The sequence below is a fragment of the Anguilla rostrata genome, chromosome 4 (assembly GCF_018555375.3).
Source record: "Anguilla rostrata isolate EN2019 chromosome 4, ASM1855537v3, whole genome shotgun sequence".
Lineage (NCBI taxonomy): Eukaryota > Metazoa > Chordata > Actinopteri > Anguilliformes > Anguillidae > Anguilla > Anguilla rostrata.
The window spans coordinates 13,166,346-13,184,244 of record NC_057936.1 but is presented as its reverse complement, the minus strand read 5'-3'; the positions used below and the strand labels follow the sequence as shown (position 1 = coordinate 13,184,244).

General features: G+C 44.7%; 1 protein-coding gene across 7 annotated transcripts in view; it reads right to left on the bottom strand.

Moving 5' to 3' along the window:
- Positions 1 to 17,899, bottom strand: part of lpp (LIM domain containing preferred translocation partner in lipoma) — a 245,716-nt gene that overhangs the window by 54,404 nt on the left and 173,413 nt on the right. For all 7 annotated transcript variants that reach the window (XM_064330754.1, XM_064330756.1, XM_064330757.1 and 4 more), the window contains one exon: positions 9,141 to 9,491. In XM_064330754.1, the coding sequence (XP_064186824.1) occupies positions 9,141 to 9,491 (351 nt within the window). The remainder of the gene's footprint in view (positions 1 to 9,140; positions 9,492 to 17,899) is intronic.

Sequence of the window (17,899 nt, the reverse complement as noted above, 5' to 3'; positions counted from 1 at the left end):
AGTGTTGAACATCTTCATTGAGTGTTGGAAAATTGATTTATCTTTTGGTGCACCATGAGAGTGCATCCAGAACTACGGTCAGTGCAGGACAAAATGCGGACTACGACACTGCAGTTGCGGTGGCAATTGTCGATTGAAATGATCAGGATAGTTTGAAGACGCAAGGCTAAACCATTGGCAGGATAGAATGGGAACATTGTGTTCTAGGTCATCTTTTATTTTTCCAAGAGTAATTATTTCTATGGCAGGGTATTTGTCACAGAAGTCTCTGGTGTAGTTCTATGTCCTTCCCCATTTTTAGTGCTTTCTGTGATTTTTCGGCAGTTTTGGACGATAACTATAAGGCAGCTTCAAACTTCGCAACATAACTATAACGCAGGCTGAAACCTCGTAGGCTACTAAATCTAACTTTAAATAAATAAAAACACTGTAACACTGTTTTTTTTTTCTTCATAATGGAATCAGAGTAAAAAGCATGCTCTTTCCGTGATGGACAAAAGCAAGTAAATGCACCAGCCTAATGAATTTACTCGTATTTTCTACTAGCAGCAACTGCCCACTGATTTTTTTAAACACTTGTTACTGTCATACGTGTTATTTCCCAAGGCTGCGCGTGAGATCTATTGGTTAATTTACAAAATTATTTTTTGAAACACTGATTTCAGCCTCTTTTTTCAGTTTTCTGTCATTTTTAACAACTTTGCTGTGACTGCTCCGTGACTTTAGACAATATTTTTAGTGACAAACACCCAGCCTTAACTGTGCGCGGCTGTGGCTGCTTAATCTGTACCATTTGATGATTACTTGTTTCTTGATTCTTGTTGTAAAGATTATCTCAGTGCATCTTCAATGCCAATACCTGTGTCTCCGTCTTGCTAGTGACTTGATTTAAGTCTGCTCTTTAGAGGTGAAGAAATTTAATGCAAAAATCAACCCTTGTTAATTGCGTGAACTAGTAAATTCAACAGAATACACAATCAGCCACACGTATAATATCTCAGCCTGTTAATTGGGCGATCCTCCCTTAAATACATATGAATTAAGGAGAGAGGTGCACCTTGCGATGACTCGTATGGATGACACATACTGTACCGCACGCTTCCAGGCCCAAGCGCGTTTGATACATAAGACATATTTCCGAGGCAGATTTTTTCATATCTGCACCTCAAACTAGTAGCAAAAGCCTTAAATCTGGCCCCAAGTTCATATTTTGTACGGACCGGGTGCAAATTGGTGCTAATTGAAACTTTATTAAAAGTCAGAGCGTCCACGTCTTTAGCCGGAGAGGAAAAAAAACAGCAGCTATGGCAGTTTCTGAGACGGCACTAAAGTCTGCCGTTCAAAATCGAATTACACTTTAAAAAAGAAGCTGCTCTGTGTGTAACCACGGTTACTGGGGTGGAGAGTACAGGCTGTACCTTCAACCTGGCTTTCTTCCATGTAATTGAATCAGTACTTATGTTACATTAAAATGCAATCCTGCCCACCCCCCCCCCTCACAAAAAAGTAATTTGTCTTATAATGTTACAGAGTGTACATGTCCTTTCATTTCCTCCTGCTAAATGTGGCCTTAACAAGCAGGGAACAACAGCAGCCCATATCTTTGTAATCTCCAGACAGCTCAGTGCTATGTTCTCTTGCTATGTCTTTTTGCCTCAATCTGCTCACGCTAATTGCATCTTCACTTAACAGCGAAAGGCACGCCTGACATCACATGACTTGCACGTCCAATAGACAGCGTACGTCGTCCCACGCTTTGTCTGACCCATTTATGCAGCTGGGCTAATATACAGGAACAATTAAGCAGCAGCACAACAGAAGTGGTCCTCGGGAGACTTGAGACCGTGACCTTTTCAGGGTTCAGGGTTCGCTCTGTAACCACAGCTCTGCGCAGGTGCCCGTTCACCTCCTACGAAAAGAGAACAGGTTCTATGCTACGCCATCATGTCTGGGCTGTGGAAACAGCAAGTGGCTGCAATTAGCTTCCGAGTCCTTGTTTTCAGTTATTTGTATTGTTGACGCTAACTTTAGCACTTTGGCTGACTAAAGTAAGGCCAGCAATAGTAAAGCCGGGCATGCAGTACATGTAGTATACGGCACATTTGGAGTTAATAGGAACTCATGGCGAGGCAGGAGGGCTGTTACAGTGATTTGGAGGTCACGCATTATCAATGGCTCACGAAAGTTCCTCAGGTTAAAAAACAAATTCTACATGTGAAACCAGGTGCCTGACTGGAGAGTCCAAGGTCCTTCAGCAAACCAAAGTGAACAAAAGGCCTTTAACATTCATGCAAGTGTAGCGCTTTTAAACCGTCATACCCTTAAATATCAACTGAGCAGCTGTGGCAAACTGGCTGGGCACGTTCAATCAAATGTTAATTAAAGACCACAGAATTCACTGAATATCTTATTTGAATAAAAACATGTTTGTCGTTAATCTCTGGCATCTCTGAAAATTACCCATCAGCGCAGCAGCGACATCAAAATAACAGACATGGAATTGTTAAATAAACGAAAGAAATGAGCAAGTTGAGACAGGGGATCTGAACCTTGTTAGTCAGAATGGCTGGTCCCCAATTAACAGCCGCTGGTTTCTTTCTTATGGTAATCAATGCCAACCTGAGCCTGGCAGATACAAATTTAATTAGACATCAACATGCCTCAGTCGCTTCTGTGATAAATAATAACCGTGTTGTTTCATTGATCCCTTTATGGATATTGCTACGATCTCCATCTGAAACCACTACTCCCAACATTCGTCAGGTCTTCATGCTGATGAGCTACATTAACACATTTTCCGAAACAGGCAAGTGAAAATGATCAAAACAACAACAATGACGACGACAACAATAGTCCCGGTCCACAATTCAAAGGCACGGCCCTTGAAGATAACAACGCTGACCGAGAGCCAAAGCCCATAACCGTGTCTTTGAACCAAGTGGGGGGAAAAAGGGACACGTTTCACGCCCTACGCTCTGTCCTTAATTCCTGTGGAGGCACACCCTCGTCACCTGAACCGCACACCGTGCTTTTATTAAACAGAGCGCGGTTTTACCGGCAGGACTGGAAAAGCCCGTTCGCACAGGAGTCCTCCTGCGGGGGAGCGAAAAAGCAGGCGGGCTGCCAGTCAGTGTAACGACGTCCCCGTTCCTCCGGGAGACAGATGGGGAGCGTCAAGCGCGGGTCGCGAGAGGACAGCGAGCGAGGAGAAGGAGCAGCGGCCCCCTTTTTCGAGGGAGTTATTTACGAGCGCGAAGCCACGGCGAACGTTCCCCGCCCCGCCTCGCCCGGCTAAAAAGGGCGGCGTGACGGGAAGGTGAAACGGCCTAGTTACAGGTGCCTCTGCGAGAGGGGGTCGAGGCGGCGAGGGGGGGGGAAGCGACGAGTTCGCGGGAAACTTATCGCCACGGCGGAGACCGCTCGCGTAAATCCGACGCCGTACGCGCGCTTTAACTGGGGTGGGGGGGGGTGGGGGGGCGCTCGAGGGTCGAGGCCGTGCTGCGCTGGAAACCCGACACAGTGAATGCCTGTAACAGCCCCCCCCCCGCGTGGTTATCAGTCAGCGCAAGGAGAGAGGAGCCCTCCAGGAGCTGACTGAGGGGCGCCGCCAGTGAGCGTTTGGGCCAGCGTCCAGGGCATGGCCCGGGAGAAGGGGCGCTGCCGCCCGGCTCGCTTTAGAGAAGCCGGGACATCCGTCACCGGCTGCACCGCCGGCTGATAGCCGGTGCAATCAAAGATGCGCCCGTCCGTCTCCGTTACTGTCCCCGTGAAAGCAAACGAGGTTTATTTTTCCCCGGCACCTCGTCTGATTAATGTTAATGCGGCTCGCCCCTCGGCTTCCTCAAAATGGCACCGCGGCCCTCAGCCGCGTCCCGCGCGCTGCTGAGCACAGCACGACGGCCGATCTGAGCGAGAACGGGCAGAGTGACAGAGGAAGGGCAGAGACCCTGCGGATGAATCTCCCAGCCTGCCCCAGTAACGGTTTCCCAGCAGTGGGGTACTGGGCGCGGTTTTCAAATGATCCTCCATCTTAAAACTAGTTAAGGGAGACCGACGGTAGCGAACTGATTAAGACCGGCCTCCAAATTTTTCCCAAATTGATTTAATGGGGCGGCGTGGCCTGCGTGAACCGGTTAGCTGTACCGGTGGACCGGCCGAAGGCTGAAAGGGGGAAGGCGGCTGGGTGGCCGACGCGGCGTCCGTTGAGGCCCGGCGGGGGTGCTGTGGCGGTTCGCGCCTCTGAGTCTCTCTCAGAGTGGGTATCAATGCCCGGAGCTCCGTAAGAGATCCAGCTCATGCTCGGGGCGTTTCATTGCGGGCCACGACTAATCCTTTTTTTGCTCAGCGCTCCCCAAATTTCAAACGAGGTGACCGAAGCGAGGACGGGACCCCTGACGACGTGAGGGAACGGCGCGGCCGGCGTTCGGAGCGGGTCGTGACCGGTCGTCCCCTTTCCTTCGGGCGCAGGGAGAGGGCCGTTTTTGTTTTCGACGCCGCACGGGCGCTCTCTCGAAGGTCAGAGAAGCGAAGCGGCTGGGATTTGAGGGGGGGCGAGACGGCGTGGCGTTAAAAAGCCGCGCGCTCGACAGCGGAAACCGTCGGTGACCTTCCAGGGGTTTTAAACCGACTGCAAAGGGATGAGCGTTTCAAAATAATCCCCCCTGTCAAATGTCACTCAAGCTCGGCGGCAACAGAAGTCATCATCTAGCTTAGCCTTATTCCGAGTCAGTGAGTCGAGGGACAGGGGGAAATTGTTAAATTAAGCGGCAGCCATGAAATCTGTACATTAAAAAGAAAAAAGATCAAAAGGAAGCTGGCGGATCCGGGTAATTAAGTCTCTTGAAGCCGCGTTGACTTGAAAAGCTGTCTCTGTCCATCGCACGTTAGGACAGGAGCCAATCAGGGGCAGGATGGGGCAGGAGAGCCAACCGAGTGCTTCTGGCGCAAAGTCGCGTCTGCTTGTAAGAGTTGATTACAGACTCTGGCTGACACTGACCTTTGGCGATTGCTCTCAATTATGCGCAATTACCCCAATAATACGATACGTAATCCTGCAGAGTGCAAATCGCCAGTAGTCATGTCAACACACTCAATTGCATTCATCAAGTAAAACGGCTATTTTTGACAGACAATTAGACATACTGCTCTTGTACACACAAATGTCAATTTATTACATGATCCAAAAATATGTACAGTTTTCTCTAAGATATTCCAAAGACCATGGAGGAGGGTGAAGACAGATGGAGGACATCTGGTGAAATTAGTACATTTAAATATAAGTATATAAGTGATAAACATTATATAATAGACAAACAAACATTACATTGTGGACTATTATTCACCGTAACACTTATTTAACATAATTTACTTTCGCAACTATTTACATGGACATGGACATGAACTGTGGAAAAACAAACATAAAGATTAAAACCGATTAAGGCTTAAAGAGAGACAAGCGTGTGTGCTTGCTGAAGAGCCAGAAGGGTTAAAGACGTTATGGGTTGGCAATTTTACAGGTGTACACCGTGGCCACTTAAGATTTATTAGTTCATTAAAAAGAAAACGGTGTGAATATGTGGTGTTGTGAAGCAGAAAGACGTCCCAGAGACAATGTGTCTAGACTAACCACTATCTTTGGCAGTAACAATCTTTTAAGCAAGACTCCGATATTATCAGCAGGAAAAATGCTGGAAAGGAGAACGTCTGGCAAGATGCAGAGGATTTAAACAGCTGTGAAATATAGAGGCATCCTCACCCCTTTACCTTCTTGCATATACAATAATTTGCACTGATTACAAAGCATTCAGAGGGATATTCATGCATTATACACCAAATATAAAACATTTTGTTTCTTGAGTATATTTGCTGTCATATTAATAAAACATACTCATAGTGTATATTAATTGCTAGCTGTGTATAGTTACAGCCAGCTGAGTGATTATTGTGGAAACAGCAGTTTTAAATTAACATAGGAAAGTGAGGTGGATGGGGCTGCTGGGTGGCTCATCCTGCTAATGGCACTGTTCTAAAGCAAGCACGGGTGACACGTTCTGGTATCGAATTAGGACCATGCCAGTGCTGTCTGTGGCTTACAGTCTCTTGTCACGGTTACAGTCAACCTAGGTACGGGGGGTGGGATGTCGGAACTGATCACGGGGTGGCAAGAAGGGACAATGCAGATGAAAGAAATTCTTCACAAACCAGCAAATTTCAATTGATTATTCAGACCGGACCTTTGCATTTCAGGTCGGAACCACAAACCAGACCTGGACAAATAATTTGAATACTCTGGACGTTCTGGTCCAAGACCGGGCATCCTGGAAACCCTACCGCAAGCCCATCAGCCGAGCTGCACATGGACGCTCCTTTCTCCGATTCGTGTCTGTGTGAGCCTGACTCTAAAGCCGTGGAGGCTGAAGTTTGGGGGAGAGAATATTGTCGTCTGTGCGCCCCTGAATCAACAGAGGAGGCTGCAGCCGCTAAAAAATACAACTGGGCATTCCCAATTGGAGAGATAAAGGGGGGAAGCATTAAAAAATAATAAAACTTCAACTTCTCCGGAAAGACACCAAGCTTTGGGTCGAGGTGGGACGTCACTCGAACCGGTGTGAAAGAGTCGCTCCAGGTAACCGGGGTGACCGCTTTGAATTAGGGGCGCGGTGCGGAGGTCGCAGTGACCTCCTGGACGCACTCGAGTCGTTAGCGTCCGCGGGCTTCAGCGCAAGCGTAGGCTGCCTTAATTGCGCCGGCTACGCTACGCTACGCCGCGCTGGCCCCGTCGCCGTGCTCGCGGCTGGAGCAGCCGCTGGGGAGCAGGTGCGCTCCGCTCGTCTGGCGGGGTCCCCAGGCGTCCCCCCGTAATTAGCGATTAACACTGATCCAATTAACCGTGGGCCGCCGCCGCCGCGCCAAGCTGCACCTGTCTCGGAACGGAAAGTGGATCACGTTCGCGCTGCGCTCTTTGAAGGCTGCGATCTCTGACACTTTCCACGGGCCCCAGGTAACGGCGCATTACCAGTCATAATTATAATCTATGTATTTTCGGGGGACTCCGCGTCCAAAGGGGAACGGCTAATGAAGCTATATCGAGAGGCACAATTCCAGCCGGTAACAGCTGGCGATTTCTCATTGCGGAGGTACCCTAGTTTGTACTTGTTCCAATCATTTTAAAAGCAGAGTTTCTTTTTGACCTGATGTACATACATCATATCCTTGAGCGCAGGGGAAAGTTTCTTTTATCTAAAATCAAAGAAAAGAGATTTTTTTCTTTGCAGTGCACAAAGCTAATAAGCAAGCATATTTGTTTTTCTAATGAACCGTAGCGGTATTAAAACAGTTGTCTAATAAACTGTGGATTTCTGCTTTTCGCAATATTAATTAGTTCCTTAATACATAAAGATGCTTACTGCAGTGAGGTACTTAATTTATGATTAGTAAAACAAAGTCCTTGATGAGCTATTCCCAAATGCAGTATGGTGCCGTTTGGATCTGGGCTGGCATAAAATCCTTGAATTAAAGGATACTCAGGGGCCTAACACTTTCCAGAGATCGCAGATGACTGAATGTGCAGAGACTACAAACGTAATGCCTCCATTTGTTTTAATGTTCTCTGTGAATGGTTCTAAATAATAGCAATTTGTATACCTTAATGCAGCAATAGCAAATGTGCCTTTAAAATAGAACAATGACAGTTCCCAGAGAGAGAGGTTCCTCAGTTTATAAATCTAAATCTGCAGTTCCTTTAATAGGCTGTTCTTCATCAACATCAGAACTAAAACAATTAGACAAATAGAATACAGTTTTTCAACATATTTTAGAAGAATTTCCCCGTAGCCACTTTTAACAGAAGTTAATAAAGCTTGAGGAAAACTTATGTCGCAGATATTTTAAACCAACAGGAAGAATGAATTAATCTCCCTACTGTATAACCATCTTTTTTTAAGCAATTAAAGGACACATAAACACACCCACACAGATACACCTACACTGATTTCAGTAAAATTTGTTGCAGACAGTCAAAGTTTACTGTTTTTTGTTATTGGTTTTTAACTCAGTTCTTAGTTTATGTGAAATTTGAAAGTTAAATCCGTCAACCTGAACATTGTAAACAATAATTCAGGCTTCTTTGAGACTTTGGAATTTTGAGACTTTCGGTACACTTAAAAAAAAAAACTTTTACACTCATTTCCCCAAAAATGAAAATCTATATTATAAAAACTAGTGGCGGTATCATAGACTTAGACTAATATTACTGGAAACGTATCCATGCAGTGAACCCATTTTCAGCAGTAGGCAGTATGAGGCTTTCGCAGAGTAGGCTTGTTCCAAAAAAACAAGCAATTCCAAGTACAACCACATTCCCACCTGTTCTTGATGGTCGATCTGTTCTTCCCCTCTCATGGCAACAGGCCCATACAACTACGCTGCAGGTGTCAATAACAGCATACCACCAATGAAAAGCCTTCAAACTGGTAGGGTGTCCTTTGTAGCAATGTTAATGCAAGAATAACACATTGCAATTGAGGGATAAGCCAAGGACATAAGCTATTGTTAATTGAATGGAAGCACAATACATTGGCTCTGATAGGCCCAACCATTTCATGTGGGAGTCAATTGTAACGTTACTAAAGCTCCGGTGAACTAATTTCTCCCATTTGTCCCCTTTGCCCTGCAGAGCTGATCACTGTTTATATGGCCATTCAAATTAACCATCTGCTTTGCTGATAGTTCAGCCCTGCATGTACTGTAAACATCCATAGAGTCCATTGTGAATAAATGCAGGATCTGAAAAATGTGGTATTTAGAGCAGCCAAAAATAATGTGCTACGGATGTGGAGGTTCTGTTAATTACCGCCTTTAAATAGTCAGGTTCCACGTCATTGGTTCACATTTTTATCTGACCTTTGTTGAGGCCTCTTTTAAATCACCAACAGTTATTTGCTGACAAAATCAGCCTGCCGAAATATTTCAACGGCTAATGGCGCCAATTAATTAAGCGCTGACGATGATTGTTTTGTATTTTGGTGACCAGCCCCCCACCCACCCCCACCCAAAAGATTTGTCCACTCAGCCGAGGCGTCCGCGATGTTGCTATGGCAATGACACGAAAACACAGACGGTGCGGGCAGGGGCGGGCCTACCTTCGGCGGAGCCGTCGGAGCAGAGGCAGCCTGGTGGACTGCTGCTGGCTGTTTGACCTGGGGAGCGGGGGCGTGGCCTGGCTGGGGGGTACCCTGGGGGGCGGGACGCTGGACGTTCTGCTGCGGCCCCGGGGGGGCGCGGGCGGGGGCGGCCGCGTGGGAGGGCACCGCGGGCTGAGGCGCCGTCTGGAACTGGGGCACGGGCACGGGGCTTGGGGCCGCCGGCGCCTGGGGCTTGGGGCCGGACTTTTTGGTGGCCGAGAGAGGCGGAAGGGACGGGATGACCATTCGATTGTGCACGCTGATCGGTGTCGAGGAAATTGTACCGGTTGCTGCAGAGCCCCCGTAATTCTGAAAAAAAAAGAGGGGGAAAAAAACAAGTTTCAGAGCGACAGTAAATGAAGTACATTCCTCCTCAGCAGAATAACCTCACTGAGAGCAGATGAAAAAGGGAACCATCAAGTCATGACTGCACGTATCGATCTGGAATGCCGGCCCAGCGCGAGTTTGTGACAACCTCATGCTTGCTTTACTGTTTAATTTTTATTAGAGCCAGAAAAACTAACTATATAAATAAATAAATAAATAAATAAAAGACACAGCATCGTAGACCAAATTACTTGGATACATCTCAATGCATTGCTTTAAATCTGCGATCCGTGCATATAATGGTTATCGTAAACATACCACGTTGTGGATCCACAGTGCACTTTATTGGTTCCTATATGAAAATGGTTTATGAATATTGTACCATACAAAAATTGAGCTCTTGGCAAATGCTGGGGGCCCATGTCTGCGCGGGAGTTATTTATACCGCGCCTTTCGGCGCAAGTAATTATCCAGCCTGCTTCCTCGGTATCGATCTCAAAAAGATACCTAGACACCGGCGAGCCCGAGCAGCCCGGGCCATCTCCAGTCATAAAGCATGGCTCATAAAGCAGAGGGGTGGGGATAAATTGTTTTGGTGGAGAAATCATGACGGCGCATGGGCAGCCGCGTCGGACACTTGTGCTGACGTTGGCTTTCGGGGGCCGTGGGAGGCGCTAAATTAAAGAGATTTGTGCCGTTCGCTCCCAGGGGAAAGGAAGGGGGGGGGAGAGAGGGGCATGTGGCAGCGACGGCCCTGCTTGGCTGCGTCCCCGCGTGACTCCTGATTTGTTCCGGAGGAGAAAAAAAAGGCCCGAACTCTGCCGCACGCACACAAATACGTTCGCACAAGGCCGCCGTTTGCGATGCAAATTCATTTCACGGTTGCCATGGTGCTGCGAGGTCAAGAGGGATTCTGATCACTTGAAACCACCCAGTCTAAATTAAAGAAAAGTGCAAGTAACAAGGCCTCGCCTACCCAAAGGCCTAGAGTGCTTCTTATGGTCACGGCAAAGGCATGCGTTTCGCTGAAACGTTTTTATGAAAAGATTTTCCTCCGACCAGGATAGACAGAGAAGGCTATTTACATGCAAGCAGTCACAGGGCAGCACATAAGGTTCCTGTTTGAACTTAATGGACTAGCCGCAGCAGGACAATAAATAGAATAGATATTTCTACGAGAAAAACACTTCCAGCCAGCCTTTCTTTCTTTCCAAGTGTCAGGTACTCCGCTTTACTAAAAAATAGCTGTTGCCACATGTCATTAACCCAGGCTGTTCTTTCTAGGTTACTGCCTTGAGCCAAAAATTCAATTATTGGCTTTATTACAAGATGAGAACAGACTTGCACTTGAAGTACCTGTACAATTTTTTTTTTTAAATAGGATGGAAACAAAGACTTGTTAACAGCTTAAAGCAGAACTGCAGACAAAAGTGAGAATTTAACACATTTTTGACACACGCTTGTCTACTAAAACAAAATCGTAGTTTTGTAATTCTTGGTTTATGATAATTGATAAAAACTTTCAGGCTGGTAATAAGGCAGGCTTGTAACATTGAATGTGGTGTGTCCACACAAAGATTTTGGAGACCAGAGTTCAGAGTGCTCAAACTCAATCACAAGTAGTCTACTTGACGCACACCAGAGAACATAATGAAAGAATTTTTTTGAGTGGAGCTCACATTTATCCCACTTAACTTTTAAGCTACCCTCCTTTCAACAGACTTTTGGACAAGTCCAAGAATGGCAGAGAACTATAACCATGCACTCAGTCTTGCTAATATAAAACCTCATATGTGCTCTAAGGACCATTTTTGTCATCACATCAAATGGGTGAACACAAACACAAACTGCCCCAGACAAATCTTTATTTCAAGAGGTAATAAGCATACAGTTGTGATAGTGCAAAGAGACAAATGATCCGTTTTCTCCTCTCAATCTATCGTGCTGTTTGAATAACATACCTTGTATTTTGAAAAACATTGAGCCTTTACTAATTCAGAGAATATGACTCCTGTTGACTTGTCACGATCTCTTTTAAAACCTTCAAACCAAAGTTCAACACAGAAAACAGCTCAAAAGAAATGCAAGGGCTTAAAAACTGTTTTACTTCTGAGTAAATGGTGATTGATATTGAATTTTTAAATGAGTGCTTATCTATCTTTGAATAGAGCCTAAAAATGCCCTACAGTAAGAAAAAATGACTTAATTTAAATGTTCCATAGTTAAATATTCAAGATTATTAATTTATCTATAAAGGCCTTGAAACCTAACATTTACTTAGCGGAGCAGTGAAAATGCAAATGGGCCCCTGAAAATAATTACATTGCCATGGTAAATTTTCCACCAATTAGAGCACGGAAAAATTAAATCCTTTATTAGGTCATGACGCTGTGAGGAGGATAAGATCTTCCGCACTGTCTTACAGTAATGTAGATATTATTTCCATTCTGCTCAATTCATGTATCAAGATACAATAATGTCACATGACTGATGTGACCTTAGTCTGTAAACTGACAACTTCGGCCAGCAAATAATGCTATGATACTCTCTGAAATCACAAACCTGCTTGTTCATATCTGGGACTGCTGAACAGATGCTGTAATATTATATGCAGCAGTATTAAACAAACATGTTGCTTTGGCCATGTGATTTGGGTCATTGTCCAGCTGGAACATGAACCTTCACCCAAGAGACGTGTGAAGTACGGAAGAGATTGTTTATCTCTGGAAAGTTTCTCTCATTTCAGCCAGTGAGTTTTGTCTCCTAAGTCACTTCTCTGAAGAAATCTCCTTTTATGTCCAGTTACATTACATTACTTTAGAGGCATTTAACAGACACTCTTACCCAGAGCGACTTACACAACTTTTTACATAGCATTTACATTGCATCCATTTATACAGCTGGATGTATACTGAAGCAATGCAGGTTAAGTACCCTGCTCAAGGCTACAACGACAGTGTCCTACCTGGGAATTGAACCTGTGACCTTTAGGTTACAAGACCAGCTCCTTACCCATTATAATACACTGCCGCCCGGATCATCAGTTTGGTAGGATGGTCTAATGGTAGTTTCTGGGTTGTGCAATTTCTTTTTTATTTTTTTACAATAGAATTACTAGCGCTCATTGGAAGGGTAAAAACTTTGCTAATCTTTTTATAACCTTGTTCAACATTTAGGCCTGATCTGCTCTTCCCATTGCGCGATCTCAAAGTCACGGATATTTATTCTGCAATAGCGTAACTGAACAAAGGTGGATTCAGAATTGTGGGTCAACCACATGAACATATTTAGCACGATCGCTGAAGAAAATGGAACACACCTGGCTCAGTTCAGGTTGTTACGCATATGCAGTGAAAGCTTAATTCATTTTCAGGTTTTTATTTTGAATATAATTCTGAGGAAATGTCATACGTTATTTAATTTTGATATTATTAGTAAAAACATGTCTTTAAATATATATGAATAGAGAAAAATGCGAAATGATCAATGGGGGATTAAAATTCTCTCAAAGCACTTAATATACACATTAAATAAACATCAGCATTTCATTTGATCCTATTCTATAATTAAGCAATACTTTTAATATTAGTTCTAATACCGCATCCACAGTAATTACAATCAGTGACCCATTTTATCTGTTAACCTATTGTTATAAAAAACGCTGCTTTTAACTACATTTTCAGCCAATCATTCACCCCCACATTTAGTACCAGGGCTGTTAAAACTTTAATAAGTTGACATTATAATATAGTATAGACATTATAAGTTTGTTTTTTTCTATATTTAAAAAAAAGTCAGCACTCGGTGCACATACTTTCCTGCCAGTTACTCCTGCTATTTATAATATCCTTTACTGGCGATAAAAAAGCATTCTATTCTTTACCTTTATGAGCTCTGATAAAATGAGTTCAGAAATCTCACTAACGATCATGCTGCATTAACTCCCCCTGGCATTGAATAACTCTCAAAGGGACCTCCACCATCTCAGAAATCTGAGCGCAAGCCGTAGAGCTTCATCCGTGACAGTTTTGAAATAAATATTTTAAAAGCGTGTAGTGCTACACATGCTGTTCCGGATGACAACCCTCGCTCTTCCCACTGAAAACCTGTGGCACAGATAAAATAAACCCCACATAATAACCTTAGGCTACCGAGACATGTCAAGGTAAGTGACAGACAGAGAGGCTCGAGCGATCAGTGTGGCAGTGAGGGTTTCGCTCATTGGGCTCGTTGCAGTTCCTGGAAAGATTTCCCAGGCAGAAGAGGTTTCGGCATGAGCTCCAGTGTTAAATAATCACACCTGAGCACCTCCGACGTCCCAGTCGCAGGGACATCTGGGACGGTGTTTAATGACGATTTACGGCCAGAGGCCCGCAGCAATGAAGCTGAGCTCAGGACGAGTCCTGTAAGCTAACAGGGGGCATGTGTGACACCGGAGGACAAGTCCAGAGAGCACCGCGCCGCAACTGAGACAAAGCAGAGGGGAAGCTCCTGACAGCAGTGTGTTGTGTGTGTGTGTGTGTGTGTGTGTGCATGTGCGTGTGTGTGTGTCCATGCGTGTGTGTGCATGTGTGTGTAAGCTACCAAAAATAAATCACTATATCCTTCAGCGAGTCTCCGCCCTGGGGAGGGGGGGAAAAAAAAAATGTAAAAAATGTCCTGATCTGCCTCTATCCCAGAGATATTCTCCCCGACATGTTATTTTTCATCACATCATTGTTATGTGCATTTCTGTCCCTGGGGCGCTAAGCAACGCTCATGTGCGACTGTGAGAGAACTCGTTTTAAACAACAAATAAACAAGCCCAGTGTCTCCAGAAGAAAACCTCGCACAGGACGTTCTGTATCACAAAATAAACAACATTTCAACATGCCAAACTTGTACAGGGGGACACGACGTAATTCATTTACACTTTTTCAATGGTTAAGGGGCACAATTCAAATAGAACCCTCGCAGTGCTGGACGCCTAATGCGGGCAACGTGTGCCACGTTTTGACGAGTAAATTTAGAGTTCGTATTTATAGAGGCTGTTCCTGCTTGAATTCAGCGCATACTGTAGGCAAGCAGAGCTTTACGAATTTCAGCTTCAGCGTCGTAAGGCTCTGCGTTAAGCTGCAACTTGTCATTCCTCCCCTTGTGGTGATGGCAGATGGCAATAGGTTTCCCTTTTTCTTCTTTCCCCGAGGCCCCTGGGACAGACGCGTTTCGAGATGTCGAGATGCCCCGACGACTATGCCAGACCCCCACGCTCGCAGGGAGCAGCGACGTCAGTCGGCGCACGCGATTCAAATCGCGCTTTTCGGAAGTTTCCCCGAACCCGAACGAAACCGACCTCGCGAGCGATAGGGGTGTAAAATTTCCCAGAGGCTCTTTGGGACGCCGGAATAAGCCGAGAGAGAGAGAGAGAGAGTAAGCAGAGCCAGGGGCTGATCTGCTAACTTTGCATTTAAAACCCGCATGGGGGGGGGGGTTACTTTCCCAGGCGAGCTTGGGGGAAATCCCCTCAGCAAGGAAGAGCCGTTTCGCAATTTGTAAAAAAAAATTATTTTCGGTCATCTGCAATATGACCTAAAATGTCCTTCCAACACTTTTCAGCTCCTGGGTCAGGCTAGGGCAAAGGCTAAGTGTCCGTCAGGGGACCCCGCCTCTGCAACACCACACCCCCGCACGACCAATGAGGGACGGTACAGGCGCACACAAAGCCACTCTAATCTCCATCTTCTATGGAGCTAAGGCAGCAACGATCAGGCGTGACCAGCACCAAGTAATGTGACTATCTCCCTCCATCCACAGTGAAAACAATCCTAAGTTCCGCTCAGTCCTGCGTTTTAGGTTATCGGCGCCCTACTTAAAAATAGTTCCAGATAGCGCACATTAAACGTGATTAAAGATGTCTCGGAAAATGGAGGGAGACCTCCAGCGGTTTTGAACCATCCCGCATTTGCAAACTACATTAAAATGCAACTGGGAAGTTTTCTGTGTAACTTCTGGAAATTTCTGGAAAAATTTATCTTTCTTTTCTGCAAGCAGCAGTTCAGCATAAAGTGTGAAACCATGAATAATTGCATTAAGAAAGATCTCTACCAGTGAAAAAGGTATTAAGATTCCACTTACAGGGCAAAGGCTCACAATGAACGCCATTACAACTATTTCCTGAACCCTGCAAATATCTGAAATATGTTGCTAAGTGAAGATTAAGAGAATGACAGCCAGATGATGAAGGCCAATGTTGATTATGATGCCTGCCTTTATCAAGTTCCTCTTTTGAATACTGTACGCTCTATACCGTAAGACTGCCGTACTGCTACATGAAATGTAAAAGCCACAATACAAACACTGTTTTTTAAAATACAGTATTGATCAGCGGCTACTTCCACTATATCTCTTCCTTATTCAGTGTCTACATAGCAAGGGCTCCTCTGAAAGGCCTGACCTCTTCAAATTTAAGTTTCTTTGCAAAGAAATATTTTCCTTCCTTCTTTGAATTGCATGGCAGACCATACCGATGGCATTCAAAATCAAAACAAAACACATAAAAGCCTTTGACAGCTGAGCACGGTGATAAAGGATTCCAAGAAACAGACGATGCAGTAAAACCGAAACTAAGGGTAGGCATTTGGGGATCAATTGACGTATGCATCCTGAGAGCAACAACAAAAAAAAAGATCAAATCAGTTAGCATTTTCACTTTAAAATAATAGAATCCGTTTGAATCTGATAAGGACAGCCAAGGTGTCAGCGAGAGGCTATAATTTTTAACTGAGGCATACATGTCTGTCTTCCAGAAATTGCCCATCAAAGACATTTTTCTCGGAAGGACTTTCATTAAGAAAATGTGTGTGGGAGCCTCTTCTTTATACACCAAAGGGAATTCATCTCTTGAGGTTTCACACGTTGTATCTTTTTTCAGATCTCGTATCAGTGATCAATGAAACTTCCACAAAAAACAAACAAGGCCTATATAGAAAAGGAAGAGTAAAATTTTTCTAGTAAATGTGTGACCGTGTCTGTAGACATCAAAGATGTGAAGAAGCCAATGTTCCCACAATGAGCGTTTTCTCAGGGTAATACATTGCCCAGAGAAAGTGCTTGATCACACATACATCTGAGAGTTTCTAAAGTTTTGCTATTTCAGGTTATCAAAACAGTACAATTTCAATTAAAACCTAATGATAGAGCAATTTGCATTGTTTCCTGAAGCAAAGCATGTCATTTGAAGTCTTTTTTTTGGGGGGGGGGGGGTACTACTTATGTAAATAGAGGAGACTGAACAGAAATTGAAATGGATAAGCGAGCAGCTACAATCTCTCATATGTTTACAGAATTTAAATTTGTATTTCAAAAAACTGCTCAGCGGTGCAGTGCGTGGGACGTTTCTGAGAATTTCCTCGTCTCGTTACCGTGAAACAAGTCATAATGCTGCCTGGGGAATCCTGAGATGTGTCTAATCAGATCACAGATAATTAACAAAGTAATATGGAGCCTTTCAGTCGTGAAGTACTCCTTTCAATATCTGTGCTCCCACACCAAGATTAAATATGATTTGCTGGAGAAAAACTGTTATATCTGTTAAAGCTTTATATAATAAAATATGTTTATTCTTAATAACAGAAGCTCAAGTAAAAGATAAGGCTAATGAATAAATCAACTGGTTTGATTTAGCTTCTCCATTTTTAACCGCACTTCACTTACTGTAAGCCAAAATCCACTGATACAAGTATGCAATATTACATGATGCAACGCATATGTAATATTAAACATAAATATCTCATTGCTCTCTGAAAGATCTTTTTTGTATTTCTGTAACTGGGAATTGTGGACAGAACTCCTTGTCCTTTTCTGATAGAAATGTTTTTTTGTAATTACAGAAATACAAATTCCTTTTCATCTGTATGAGAACTGCCTGCGCCATAGAAAATCACATTTCTGCCACTGTCTGCATTAACAGAGAAATATACATTCAAAGAACAGGCCTTGGCAACCTCATTAACAGCCTGAGCAACCCCCTGGCTTGGGTGTTAATGCACTCCTGACCCCTGTGCCTGGTGGTCTGTTACAGATTAAAAACCTCTTGCGCTGACATCACTGTCATCAGCCTTAGAGACAGCCAATCAGGGCTCCTGACAAGGAGAGGGGGGGCGGGGCCTGGGTGGGTAGTTAATAAGAACCATCAGTAGTTAACAGTAATTCTGTTAGCACTGTGGCTGGATTGGAATGTCAGTCCCGGCGTCCCAGCTCAAAGAGCGCTCGCCATTGGTCCGCCCTGTTGATAAAAGACACATGGGGGGGGGGCGATGCCATGCAGTTCATTAGGCTAATGAGCTGTGACGGGACACAAGGGGTGCCTCGGGGTATGCTCCTCTCCACGGTTGGCTGCTCCTGTCAGAACC